Source organism: Hemitrygon akajei, chromosome 7, assembly GCF_048418815.1.
Source record: "Hemitrygon akajei chromosome 7, sHemAka1.3, whole genome shotgun sequence".
Lineage (NCBI taxonomy): Eukaryota > Metazoa > Chordata > Chondrichthyes > Myliobatiformes > Dasyatidae > Hemitrygon > Hemitrygon akajei.
In genome coordinates, this window is record NC_133130.1 from 122089075 (window position 1) to 122104207 (window position 15133).

A 15133-nucleotide genomic window follows, 5' to 3' on the forward strand; every position below is an offset into this window, starting at 1 on the left:
ATAACTTACCAAATCAAACCAAATAACACACAAAACCTAAAATACCACTAACATATAGTAAAAGCAGGAATGATATGATAAATATACAGCCTATATAAAGTAGTAATATTGTATGTACAGTGTAGTTTCACTTATCAAAATCGGGAAGACAGCAAGCTGAAATCGATTTGGAGAAAAAAAATCGGCACGTACACACATGAGCAAACAACTGCCCGCACAAGGCTTCACGGTCATTGTAGTCTTTCTTGGGGTAAATACACATATAAAGCAGGCATCTTTTTTTCGTAAAAGCGAAAATCCTCTTAGGTTAGCAAAAACAGGTACTAATGTAGGTCTTTCGTAACAGCGAGCTGTCGTAAAGCGAATGTTCGAGAAACGGGCCACCTGTACCTGCTGCTGAAGGGCATACCCATAGAATGATGCTACCTCCACCATACTTTACAGTTAGAGATGGTGCTACCTTGCTGGTGCACAGGATTAGATTTACACCACACGTACCCCTTAGTGCTGAGACCAAAATGTTCTACTTTAGTCTCATTTGACCACATGAACTTCCACATCTTTACAGTATCTTCAAAATGACACTTTGCCAAGCCCTTATGGGCAAATATGTGTTTTTTAAAGCCAGGGCTTCTTCCTGACCATTCTTCCATAAGTACCCTTGTTGTGCAAGGCCTTAGAGATTGTGGAGCTATGAACATCATCTGCAGTTGCAGCCACTGACTTCTGCATCTCACTCAGAGTGTGGGCATCACAGTAGCTTCTCTTACAAGTGCCATTCTTCTCCAGTGACTCAGTTTAGACAGACGGCCTGACCAAGGCAGTGTGGCTGTAGTTTCATATGTTTTCTACTTTTTCCATGACGGACTGTACTGAGCCCTGAGGTGTGTTCAGTGCCTGTGAGATGGTCTTAAACCCTTCCCCACATTTGTGGTTCTGTATTGTCATTTCCCTGACTTGCCCTGAATGCTCTTTTGTCTTCATTGTGGTTTGGTCTGTTGAAAATCTACCACACTGCTGGACCTTACAGAGGGAGGGGTTATTTATTCTTATAAATTCATTGAAAGCAGATGATCGTCCAATGATCTACATCAACAATTCGGTGAGTTAGTGAGGTATATTGCACCAGAGGAAAGTTAGCATAGTAACTACAAAGGGGATAAATACTTAAACCCAAGAAAATCTGCTGGAAATCCAAAATGACACACACAAAATGCTGCAGGAACTCGGCAGGTCAGGCAGCATCGATGGAAATGAATAAACATTGTTTCCACTCTTTAAGAAGGGGGGAAGACAAAAGAGAAGAAATTATAAGCCAATTAACCTAACCTCAGTGGTTGGGAACATGCTGTAGTCCATTATTAAGGATGAGGTGTTGAGGTACTTGCAGACGAATGATAAAATAAGTTGAAGTCAGCCTGGTTTCTGTAAAGGAAAATCTTGCCTGATAAATCTGTTAGAATACTTTGAGGAAGTAACAAGCAGGGTGGACAAAGGAGAGGTAGTGGATGTCATTTACTTAGATTTTCGGAAGGCATTTATTAAAATGTCTCGTGAGGCTGCTTAACAAGATAAAATCCTGTGGTTGCAGGCAATAGAGGAAAGTCTGACAGGTAGGAGGCAGTGAGTGGGAATAAGAGGGGCCTTTTCTATTTGACTGCCGGTGACTAGTGGTGTTTCTCAGGGGTCAGTATTAGGATCACTACTTTTCCTATTGCTTGTCAGTGATTTAGATAGTGGAATTGATGGCTTTGTGGCAAAGCTTGTGGATGATATGAAGATAGGTGGAGGGGTAGGTAGTGCTGATGAAACAATGCTATTGCAGCAGGACTTGAACAAATTGGAAGAATGGGCAGAAAAGGCAGATGGAATACAGTGTTGGGAAATGTACAATAATGCATTTTGTTAAAAAGGAACATTGCTGACTATTATCTAAATGGGGAGAAAATTCAAGCATCAGAGGTGCAAAGGGACTTAGGAGTCCTTGTGCAAGACTTCCAGAAGGTTAATTTACAGGTTGAGCCTGTGGTAAAGAAGGTAAATGCAATGTTAAGCATTTACTTTAAGTGGAATAGAATATGAAAACAAGGGGATAATGCCGAAGTTTTATAAGACACTGATCAGGCCGCACTTTGAAATTTGTCAACAGTTTTGGGCCCCATATCTCAGAAAGGATGTGTTTTCAATCGACAGTCCAGAGGAGATTCATGAGGATGATTTTGGGAGTGAAGGGGTTAACATGTGAGGAGTGTTTGGCAGCTTTGGGCCTGTACTCACTGGAATTTAGAAGGATGCATGGGGATCTCATTGAAACCTACCAGCTGTTGAAAGGACTAGATAGGGTGGATATGGAGAGGATGTTTCCTCTGGTGGGGATATCCAGAACTAGAGGGGACAGCCTCAAAATTGAGGGGTCACCTTTTAGAACAGAAGTAAGGAGAAGTCTTTAGCTAAAGTGTGGTTAATCTGTGGAATGCTCTGCCACAAACTGTAGTGGAAGCCAAGTCCATGGGTATATTTAAAGGGGAAGTTGGTGAGAGGGCAAGTGTATGGGGTTGAGTGGGAGCCAGTCAGCCATGAGGAAATGGTGGAGAGGACTCAGTGGGCTGAATAGCCTAATTCTGCTGCTATTTCTTATGGTTTTGGGCCGAGATGTTAGCGGCAGACCTTTCGAATCAGAGAGAGCTTCGCACACGTTGGGGAGAAGAGGTTTAAAAAAAAAGAGAGCTTCACAGGGATCGGTGCATTAGTGGTGGACCAATCGATCTGCGATTCATTAACAGCAGCAAATAGCATAAAGCAGGGTCAAATCAGGGGATACTTCCCATAGATGCTGCCTCTCAAGCCTCCGCTGTCTTGCGTCTATACCTGTCATGGAGAAGGCTTTGGGAGTAAACCCCAAGGAAAAATCCAGAACTGGAGTCCTAAGGCAGTTCTATATTGAATTCAAGACTGGCAATTCCTGCGACACTGCTGGTGCAAAACTATATCAGCCTCTGCTGTTCATCAGGTGTATGGAGAGGGGGAGCTTGCTACATGGGCAACAACTTGCTCTCTATATCGTACTCCCCTGGCTTGCCTATCATGTAGACCGGTAGAATGTAACATCCATGATCGACCCTGCTGACAGAGGACTCTTAACTAGTGTATGCATTTGTAGTTATAGACCAGTTAAACATCCCAAGTGGTAGTTGGGAATGTGAGGCCTTATTAAGCCAAACATTTGGGTTTTGAAGAGGACATCCATCATTGTGTGTGACGTGGGCGATTATGATCATGATTGTTCTTGACAAATTTTTCTACAGAAGTGGTTTGCTATTGCTGCCTTCTGGGCAGTGTCTTTACAAGACGGGTGACCTCAGCCATTATCAATACTCTTCAGAGATGGTCTGCTTGGCGTCAGTGGTCACGTAACCAGGACTTGTGATATGAATCAGCTACTCATACGATCTTCCACCAGCCACCTGCTCCCATATCTTCACCTGACCCTGATCTGGTGGAGTTGAGCAGGTGCTACACCTTGCCCAAGGGTGACCTGCAGGCTAGCAGAGGGAAGGAGCGCTGTTCACCTTTGGTAAGGATGTATCTGCGTCTGATCATCCCGTTGAAGAGGACACAGCTGGATAAGCACATTTGGGTTTGGTCCCTTGCAGCTAAAAGCGCTGCCACCAGAGATGGAGAATTATAAATCTACATTCAAGGCCCAAACTGAAAGAAAGATATCCTGAAAGATCTTTGGTAAAGATTAAAGAGAGGTGGAGGTAGCTGTGGTCAGTCCCTGGATAGGTTTAAATACTTAGATGAGTTTTCATGTTGAGGTTTTATGTGGAAGGATCAAAGGGAATTAGTAAACACTAGAGACAGGTTGGCATATGGGTAGCAGAGTTTTACAACCACAGAAGATTCTGCAGATGCTGAAAATCCAGAGTAACAATCAAAATGGTGGAGGAACTCAGCAGGTCAGACAGCATCCATGGGCAACAGTGAAGAGCAGATGTTTCAGGCTGAGACCCTTCATCAGTTTGATAATCATTTCTGGAGATCTAGCAAATTGACTTCAACGTTGTAGTGATGTGAATATGGTTTCCATTGAGGTGTGTTTATCCTCTGTAACTTTGCCAACTTTACACCTGTTTTTATTTGTGGGTCATCTCTCTCTCCTTCTCCCCCCCCCACCCCCATTTCAATTGGGACAATGTCACCTGAGGTGGCACATCTGAGCATATTATAAGATGTTTACTAGCTTCTGCTCTTTTTTAAAAACTGGACAGGAACTTCTACGACAAGGAGACGCACTGAGGCGAACAGATAAAATGCTGGATAAAATGGATCAGGATATGCAAGTTAGCCAAAGACACATCAACAGCATCAAGAGCATCTTTGGCGGCATTACAAACTACTTCAAATTCAGGAACCCTGAACCACAAGCCCCTCCAGAACCTGAAAAGCAGACTAGGAGCAAGTGAGTAATCTTCCTCTCCTCCTGTTTCCTCTAAGAGGACCACAACCTTGTCATGGGGTTTGAAGGTCTCAATGATCCGGAGAGCTATGTTGGCTGGAGTCAGGGCCATATGCTTTGGCTCTTGGTAGGGTCACCCATGATACAGGTCAAAGGGTAGAGGCCAGACTAAGAGTGGTCCTCTGGTCCTCCAGGTACCGGGGGGGGGGCATGTTCAGCTCAGAGCTAACAACCCTGACTGGTCAAGAAAAATATTGTTATGGAATCAGCAATGAAGAGTCCTTCTACACCCGAGTGTGATGCAATGGATAGGCAGAGATGGATGATCATCATTGCATCATACCCTAAATGCCAGTGGCTTAACAGTCAGTAAGAAACTCTCATTGAATTTGTAGTAGCATTCTCTGTCTAGTACAGTCGGCCCTCCTTATCTGCAATTCCACATGCGCGGATTCAACCATCCGCGGATCAGGAAAACCCAGAAGATCTCTCTCCAGCACTCGTCATTTGAGCATGTACAGACTATTTTTTTCTTGTCATTATTCCCTAAACAATACAGTATAACAACTATTTACATAGTATTTACATTGTATTAGGTATTATAAGTAATCTAGAAATGACTTAAAAGTACAGGCAGTCCCCAGGTCATGAATGAGTTCCATTCCTGAGTCTGTCTTTGAATGAAGTCGGATTTGAAGTCGGAACAGGTACATCCAGTATTATTTAGTGTCATTATTTCATTTTTAATATGTTTTATTGATTTAAAAATATATAAAGACAAATACAAATCAAAGGAGAAGTTATATCAAATATATATTCCAATGGAAGTACAAACAACAAAAAAGGAGTGAACACTGTCAAAATCATATATAGTATAATATTGAACTTCTCAATATCCACAACTCCTCTTAACAATTCAAAAAAAGATCAAAAATTGCCATTATTAAGAAAAAGATAAAAACCCACTAGTCAAACGTTTTTCTTAGTATATAATACATATAAAACACTTAAGAAACATACGTATTTCAATAATTAAACCACTGCATTGCTTAGTAATAAATGTAGCTTTCATCGGGATGGGGCCTTTCACGTGCTCCATTAAAATTGTTCCAATCATTGACCGACTGTAGCCTAATGCTTTTCCAATGACCGATGGCGTTTCACCTCTTTCCGATCACTTTATTGCTTCCACCGTATTTTCAATCGTGATTGTGATTATTTTCGTGAACAGAAACACCGCAGATTCAGAGCTGCACTGCCAGGTCCTAATGTCCACCGCACTGAACGTGTTAAATAAAGTCCGGGGTTTCGCTGGGTCCTAAAGACCACCGCACTGAGACGGGACTCGAGCATCTGCATTTTTTGGTATCTGTGAGAGGTCTTGGAACCAATCCCCCGCGGATAAGGAGGGCTGACTGTATTATGTCTACAGCCTAGTTGTAGAGCCTTGGAATGCAACTGTGAATGGGCTAATGAGTTAAACCAATTTTTTAAATAGGTTTGACAGTTGCCCTCCTGTTCACACCCCCTTCAGCACAGCAATTCAGATGCATCCAATGCTCCCTCAGCACCTACACCTCCCTTCCTCCCCCATCCAATTCGACAGGTGGATGAGCAACACAGGCTACCACTGTCTTCATCCCTTTCTTGCCCTGTACCTACCATCCACATCTCCACTTACCAACTGTTATTGCCCCAATTTTCACTTCCCCAGCCTCCGCCGTCCACCAACTCTCTAGTCATCATGGACTCACTTTCACTACTGAGCAGGTGAGAAGGGCTCTGGAGAAACTCCGAGATGGCAAAGCATTGGTACCAGACAGTGTGAACCCCAAGGTCCTGAAGGAGTGTGCTGAGCAGCTGTGTGGAGTCTTCCAGCGCATTTTCAATCTGAGTCTCAGCCTGGAAAGTGTCCCGACTGTGTGGAAAACTTGTATGGTTCCAGTACCCAAGAAGAGCCAACCAAAAGTCTTGAGTAACTACTGTCCAGTGGCCCTGGCCTCACACATCATGAAGACCCTCAAGAGGTTGGTTTTGGCTCACCTCCGACCCCCTAGTCAGATCAGCCCTTGATCCTTTGCAGTTCACCTACAAAAGCAGACTAGAGTTGACGATGCTGTCATCTACCTGCTGAACAGAACCTACTCCATTTAGATGAACAGGGCAGCACTGTGAGGATCATGAGTTTTGATTTCTCAAGTGTCTTCAATAACATACAGCCCTCTGTTCAATGCAGATTGGTACTTCCATTGTATCCTGGATAATGGACTACCTGACTAGCCAACCACAGTTTAGATACAACAGTCATGTCATCTGCAGAAATTCTGACTCAGCAACTCAGAAATTCTGAGTGTGTAAAGGGAGGACAGGAGGATGAATACAGGGCCCTGGTGGAGGGCTTTGTCAAATGGTGCAAGCTGAATTATCTACAGTTCAACATCAGTAAGACAAGGAGATGGTGAAGGACTTTAGGAAGACTAAGCCTGCATTGCTCCCTATTACTATTGATGGCTAAGTATCTGGGGGTGCACCTGGATGACAGACTTGAGTGGAACACCAGCACAGACTGTGTACAAGAAGGGCCAGAGTTGCCTCTACTTCCTGATGAGACAGAGGTCCTTTGGAGTATGCAAGCATTTACTTCTCATGTTCTACCACTCTGCTGTTGCCAGTACAATCTTTTATGCATTGGCATGCTGGATCAATGGCACTAGCATGGGTAATGCCAACAGGCTCAATAAACTGATTAGAAAGGCTGGCTCTGTTATAGGAGTCAAACTAGACACACTGGAGGCAATGGTAGAACAAAGGACCTGTTGGGCTTGAAATTCTGCCCTGTGTTCGTTTAGGAAGAGAGACAACCAACACCGGAATATTACAAAACTTGGGTTTATTGCAGAATTCGTAACTGGCACAGCGAATATACTGCCCCTTACAATCTGCTCTTATTTATATCCCTTTTCCCCCCAGCACAACCCCCCGCTACGTATTAGGTAATATCGGGCACTTGTGTCCATCTTATTGGCCCGATGCCATACACTCACGAGTTACCTGTTTCTTTTGTTTACTGAATCGCGTGACACTAGTAGTTTTGGTGTAGCGGAATCCCCAGTTTTGCTCCCCCCTCCCTCGCATTCCGGCCTCCTAATATTACGTGAGCCACTCCTGACCTGTAATGGCAGTCTCGAATTAACCCTAACATTAACCCTAACACTCCCTCCCTTGGCCTCCCAGAGGCCACATCCCTTACAATCTTTTCCGCGGCTGCCGGGATCAGGCAGGGAGGTGAGCGTCCCCCGGCACTCTTTGGTGTGTCCTCCCTATTTGCTTATCCTGATTTGTCCGACCTAGGGTCACAAAATATGGGTAGGGGTTCCCTAAACATCGGCAATTTTTACAAGTAGCATGCAACATTTCAGAAGACTTATTCAAAAGCAACTCTCAATTTCCTCCTTGGCATGGCCCATTCCAGTCCGTGTTCTCCCATAGTGCGTCCGCTTTCGGGAGGGCCTCGATCTCCCCTTCCACCGGGAACAAGGGTGCCTGGTACGTCGGTGGAGGTCCATCCTTTCCAGTCAAGGCTCGATCTATAGTTCGGACAACTAGGGTCCTGATACAGGGTATGCAACAACAACCACACGTGATAAAGATAGCAATTGAAATAGACAGTCCTAGAGCCAACTGTCCCAGAAACGCTCCCCACTTGCCAGAGGTCTTATTTAGCCAGTAGAAAATGATGCCAGTTATTGTCCCCCTCCCTTCTTACCTTTTAATGCCCTGTTGGAGACCTCAGTGACAGGGTATGGACCATGCCACCGTTTTCCGTTCCAGGTGAGCTTCCCCGGCCTCGGAGGAACACTTCCACTCCTACCTTGGTGGTGTCTGACCCCTGCGGCTAGATTATTGAACTCGCACAGTTAACAATTTTACCATATTTCTAAAAACTCTCATATACTCTGTTACTCAACACGCAAATGTCTGAGTTTTGGTAACTCGAAATTGAAGTGCTCCATGGCTCCCTAGTACACAGAGAGGATCAAATGTGGGACGGTCGCCTTTCAAAACCTGACCTTCGCGTGGGAGATTTCTCCTCTTAACAACCAGTCTAAGGTAGGCGCCGTCAGTATCCCTGTGTACTACGGTGTACCGCGACACTTTTCTCCTCACTCCTGAGACTTTTATGCCCATCGTGGGCGGCGGGTACCCTCACTCAGAAGACTTTTCCACGGGCGGAGGATCTTCCTAAAAACAGATAAGAGTTAGTACTTACCAGTCACGATTCTGCACCGGGAATGATCTCTCCCAGGGTAATTTGGGGTTGGTGAGGATCCGTCAGCAGACAAGATCTAACTCAGTGATTTAACTATCTAGTGGAAGTCTTCGATATAACAGGCACTAACTGACCTTAGTCGAGCTTGCGGCCGCAAGTTGTCTGCTGTCGGACCCGCCAGCCTGTGTTGTCTCTCCCTCCCCACGTCGGGGTCACCAAATGTTGGGCTTGAAATTATGCCCTGTGTTCGTTTAGGAAGAGAGACAACCAACACCGGAATATTACAAAACTTGGGTTTATTGCAGAATTCGTAACTGGCACAGCGAATATACGGGTCGCTGGAGAAGGCGCGTTCCGACTTCCCCTTACAATCTGCTCTTATTTATATCCCTTTTCCCCCCAGCACAACCCCCCGCTACATATTAGGTAATATCGGGCACTTGTGTCCATCTTATTGGCCCGATGCCATACACTCACGAGTTACCTGTTTCTTTTGTTTACTGAATCGCGTGACACTAGTAGTTTCGGTGTAGCGGAATCCCCAGTTTCGCTCCCCCCTCCCTCGCATTCCAGCCTCCTAATATTACGTGAGCCACTCCTGACCTGTAATGGCAGTCTCGAATTAACCCTAACAGACCTTACAGAAAATCCTGGCAATTCTGGACAATGTCTTTCACCCTCAGCATGCCACCTTGGCTGAACAGATGAGCACTTTTAGTGATAGACTAAGACAACTGTGCTGCTCCAAAGAGCACTGTGAGGTCATTCTTACCCTTGGCCATTAGGCTCTATAATGAGTCAACCTATAGCCGTCCCTCTTGTTAGACTGTTTGTGGTAACCTATTTCTTACTCTTTCTACTTCTTAGAAACATAGAAAACCTACAGTACAATACAGGCCCTTCGGCCCACAAAGCTGTGCCTAACATATGTCCTTACCTTAGAAATTGCCTAGGTTACCCATAGTCCTCTATTTTTCTAAGCTCTTCTAATATTTATATCTGTGCACTTGCAATGCTACTGTGACGTTGTAATTTGGGATTAATAAAGTATCTAGTGGTGAGTCTTGTAAATAGAATGTAAGATGTAATTGTCCTTGTTACAGTTTGTAGTAATATTACCCAAGTCCCTGTTTATGCTTTGCTTTTGTAACTGAAAATAATTTGTATAAGTATTCTATGGATATTAAACTTTAGAGATGGTAGGAATCATGGCAAGGCTAAGGTTTGTGTGTGTTTCATTCCCATTCTGACTTGTCAGTCCATGGCCTTCTCTTCTGCCACAATGAGGCCACTCTCAGGATGTAGGAACACCTCTCAAAGTCCATCTTGGTAGCCTCCAAACTGATGGCATGAACATCAGTTTCTCCAACTTCTGGTAATGTTTTTCCCCCTCCCCCCCCCCTCCTCTTCCTCAATTCCCCAGTCTGACCTCTTACCTCTTCTCCCCTCCCCCTCGCATCCCTCCTCTTTCCCTTTCTCCCACAATCCACTCTCCTCTCCCATCACTTTCCTTTCCCAGCTCTTTGCCTTTTCCAAATATCGTCGCCCAACTTCTTACTTCCTCAGCACCTCCACCACCCACCTGGATTCACCTGCGACCTATCTTGTTCTTCTTCCTCTTGCCCCACCTTATTCTTGTATCTTCCCCCTTTTCAGCCCAAAACGTTATTTCCATAGATGGTGCCTGACCTGAGTTTTTCCAGCATTTTGTGTGTGTGTGTGTTTGCTTTAAGACTGTGGCACATTCCTTGGGTTCTGTTATGTAATTTCAATACATGGTATTTCTAGATCTTTGCTTCGTCCCTATTTGACATGGTATCCTCGATCAGATTTGGCAGTACAGTCGGCCTTCCTTATCCGCGAGGGATTGGTTCCGGGACCCCTTGCGGATACCAAAATTCGCGGATGCTCAAGTCCCTTATTTAACCTGTCTCAGTGCGGTGGACATTAGGACCCAGCGGCAGAGATCTGAATCCGCAGTGTTTCTTTTTCAATCTTTTTATTAATATCAACATGATAAGATTAGTACATAGATAATGGGATTACAAACTTACAAAATTAAAACGAACATAAAAGGATACACAAGCAATAAGTACATTATAATTAAATCTTCCCAAATCATGAATGATACAAATGTCATATATACGAAACAAAAAAACTAAGTAATTCATGTTGAAAAAAAACAGAAAAGAGAAAAAGAAAAAAAAATTAATACCCTAAGAAAAACTAAACTAACAAACTAACCAAACTATATATATATATATATATATATATATAATCAAAACCGGAAAGACAAATAGGATTGGAACAGGGTCAAATTACATCATGTGAAAATATTGAATAAATGGCCTCCAAATCTTTTCAAATTTAATAGAAGGGTCATATACGACACTTATAATTTTCTCCAAATTTAGACATAACATAGTTTGAGAAAACCAATGAAATACGGTAGGGGGATTAATTTCTTTCCAATTCAACAAAATAGATCTTCTAGCCATTAATGTAAGAAATGCACAGTGTTTCTGTTCATGAAAATAATCATGATAACTATTGAAAATAAAGTCAAAATAATAAAGTGATCGGAAAGAGGTGAAACGCCATCATTCATTGGAAAAGGCTATGTCAGTCAACGATTAGAACAATTTTAAAGGATAAAGTGAGAAAGGCTGTGCCCCGATGAAAGTTACAATTATTACTAAGCAACGCAATGGTTTAATTTTTGGAGTTTGGGGTTTTTGATCCTCCACATCAACCCAGCACGGTGGAGAGTGCACTCGATAGCGATCTGTCACTAGATCGAACTCAGGAACTTCTGTTCCCAAGCCCGGCACTGAAACATACATTCTTAAGTGTTTTATATGCATAGAAAGGTAAAATATATACTATATACAAATGCAAATGTTTGACTGATGCTAAATAATACTGGATGTACCTGTTCCAACTTAATAAGAGAACTTCTGATTTTTTCCAATTCCGATCCCGATCCACAATAACCCATGCACATCCTCCCGTGTACTTTAAATCGTCTCTAGATTACTTATAATACCTAATACAATGTAAATGCTATGTAAATAGTTGTTATACTGCATTGTTTAGGGAATAATGACAAGAAAAGAAGTCTGTACATGCTTGAACAACAAGTGCTGGAAGAGCACTTCCGGGTTTTCGCGATTTGCAGTTGGTTGAATTTGCGGATAAGGAGGGCCGACTGTATGTAGATGGGCATCGTTAGGTCAGTCTAGAAGGAGTAAAATTGAAGAGTCTGTATAGTGTTGAACTGTCTCGGGAAATGAGTGTTAATGCTCTGTAGATTAGAATATTGTGTTTCCGGTGAGGCTCTTGACAAAGCAATTCCAGTGTCCCTCTGACAAGTTCACGTCTATTGTCCTCTTTCTTACTGCTGGTGTTTAGCGCAGCAATGAAGGTCATCCATCTCAGTCTGTCATACTTTTGCACAAAGATACAGAAGATTCTTCATTGCTGATTCCATAACAACTTTGTTTTACCAGTCAGGGTTGTTGGCCCTGAGCTGAACTTCCAAACCTGAAGGACTGGTCTCTACCCTTTGACCAGTTTGGCATGGGTGACCCTGCCAAGAGCCAAAGCACAAGGCTCTGACTCCAGTCACTAAGGCACATAACCCTACACCAAGGTTGTGGTCCTCTTGGTTATTGTCATCTGACTGTACACATAAACGAAACAGAATCTTCTGGACCGCGATGTCTCCACAAAACTTAACACACAGTATGTAACCAAACTGTTAGCGTAACTAAGTTAATAAAATATAATTCAAGATGCATGCATGTGCAGCACAGGTAAGCAGTACAGTAAACAGCTCACTGTCCTGGTGATGAGATCTCAGTGGTGGCATGGTATTCATTAGTCTTACAACCTGAGGGAAGAAGCTGTTACCCAGTCTGGTGCTGACATTAATTTTACTTCATTGATGTTGTATTGAGTTTTTCATCTGCTCAATATTATAATTTGTCTGGGAATAGATTGGATTTGATTCATTGAAACTTTTGTGTTCAGTATTTCTGCATACTTGGACCAGGTGAACTCAGGATCTGCTGAATTCACCTGATTTTTCTGCTGAGTGTCAACTTCTCTGAGGATCTATCCTGGGCCCAACGTATTGATGCAGCTACAAAAAAGGCACAAAAGCAAGTATTTTGAGGAGATTTGTATGTCACCAAAGACATTGACAAAGTTCTACAGATGTACCATGGAGAGCATTCTGACTGGCTGCATCACTGTCTGTGTCATGGATGGTGACAAGTGGAGTGGTGTCTGTCTAATTGTTCTGTTGATTACATGTATGTGGCAGAAACAGCTCTGGTGATCCGATACACAAGACCTACTATTGCCACGCAACCACCCAGGGATAGTACATAAAAATTCTGGCTTGAATTGTTTGCTATCTAGACTGTACAAGTGAGTGTGAGGCCTTTAGCCTGACAGTGAGGAAACGGGGCAGGAGAGGAGTGCAGCAGCGGCTTAAGAGATTGGCAGATATGTGGAAGCACCCGCCTCTTCCATCAATAATGGTTGCAAACGTAAGATCCCTAAGACACAAACTTGATGAACTCTATGCGAATGTGAAATATCAATTAAGGAAGCTAATCTCATATGTATCACAGAGACCTGCCTTGATGATACAATTATGATCTCAGAACTTTCGCTGGATGGTTTTGGAGTACCATTTCGATTAGACTACAATTATAACAAAAGCGGTAAAGATCAGAGTTGGGTTATGCATATGTATGCAGGAAGCTTGGTACAACACTGTAAAGATCAGAGAGACACTGCACACTAGATGTTGAATGGCTGGCCACTATTTGCCTGGAGAATTTGGCCAGTGGAACAATTTGGCCAGCGGCCAGCATGTTGAGGTTTATATTCCACCTGCCGCAAACACAACTCACGCGACACAGGAAGTCACTGCATGGGTGCAACGCATAGAGGATGTCACTCCCGACTCTCTCGTCTTAATTGGAGATTTTAACAGCTGCTGACTTAAAGTTCAGCCCACATACGTATCATATGCTACAAGAGGCGACAAGACAATTGACTTCTGTTATGAGAATGTAAGTAACGGTTATGGAGTGTACAGTAATCCCCCCAAGCACAACTGACCACAACATCACTCATCTAGTGCCCACCTACCAAATAATACGTCAAAGGGAGGGCATGGCTAAAAAACATGTTAAACTGTGGAATGAAGAATATGGGGAAAGCTGCTGGACTGTTATGAATACACTGACTGGGAGGTGCTCACAGCTGGAGGCTTCTGACATTACTGACAGGAAGCTGTGAAGACATCATACTCAAAAAAAACCTGTCAAAGTATTTCTCAATAACAAACTTTCACAAAGAATCTGAAAAACACACTTAACCTGGAGGAAATAGCCTTTACCTCTGGCAACAGGACTGAGGATAAACTTATTCAGGTGAGGCTAAACAAGGGGGGAAAGGAAAACGAGCCAAAAGGGTCTATAAAAAGAAAGTGGAAAAGCTCTTCTAAGAGGGCAAAGCTAGAGATGCCTTAGAAAGTGTCAGAACAATGGCTGGCCTCCATAATCACCAGCCTCTGTCCTACACAAGTTGGGAGAAATGTGTAGAGTTTGCAGAAAAGCCAAACAACTTTTACTGCAGGTTTGATCAGTACAGCTTCACACCGAGGATCAGCCTGGGGGTTACTGAGCTGACCACCATTCTTCTATCATATGCACTGAGCAGCACCAATATAGTCTCATCTGAGACAGGACTCAGGAGAGCAAACCCCAATAAAGCACCAGGTCCAAACAACATCAGTGGATGGCTACAGAAGCTCTGCTGTAAACAATGTCAGAGGTTTTCAGTCATCTCTTCAACCACTCTGTCTGAATATTCCATACCAACTGTTTGGAAAACCGCCATTATATGCTCAATTCCCAAGGAAAACAATCCCACCTGCAGTAAGACTACCGTCTTTGTAGCTCTGACAGTGAAGTCCTTTGAAAGGCTTCTCTTACCACAGCTACAGGTGGTGGTAAGTGGGCTCACTGACCCACTCCAGTTTGCTCATAGGCTGCACCATACCTACACCCACCTGGAGAGGCCCAAATCATTTGTTAGGATGTTGTTTGTAGACATCTCCAGTGCATTTAACACCGTGCAGCCCCATCCCATGGGACACAAACTTCACCAAATGAATGTAAATCCTCACCTCATACTCCTCGTCACCTGCTCACAGACAGACATCAAACAGTGAGATATAATGGTTACTTGAGCACCACAGGGCTCCATTGTCTCACCAGTCTTGTTCACACTATACACAGATGACCGCAGAAGCTCACACCCACGCATGCAGTGCACCAAGTACTCAGATAACACCGTCATCATTGACACTCCCAACTCTGACC

General features: G+C 43.6%; 1 protein-coding gene across 1 annotated transcript in view; it reads left to right on the forward strand.

The window, feature by feature from the left end:
- The window catches only part of snap29 (synaptosome associated protein 29), a 53842-nt gene that overhangs the window by 5449 nt on the left and 33260 nt on the right, over positions 1-15133 (forward strand). Inside the window, exon 2 of the mRNA XM_073051868.1 lies at positions 4272-4462. Coding sequence (XP_072907969.1) covers positions 4272-4462 — 191 coding nt within the window. The remainder of the gene's footprint in view (positions 1-4271; positions 4463-15133) is intronic.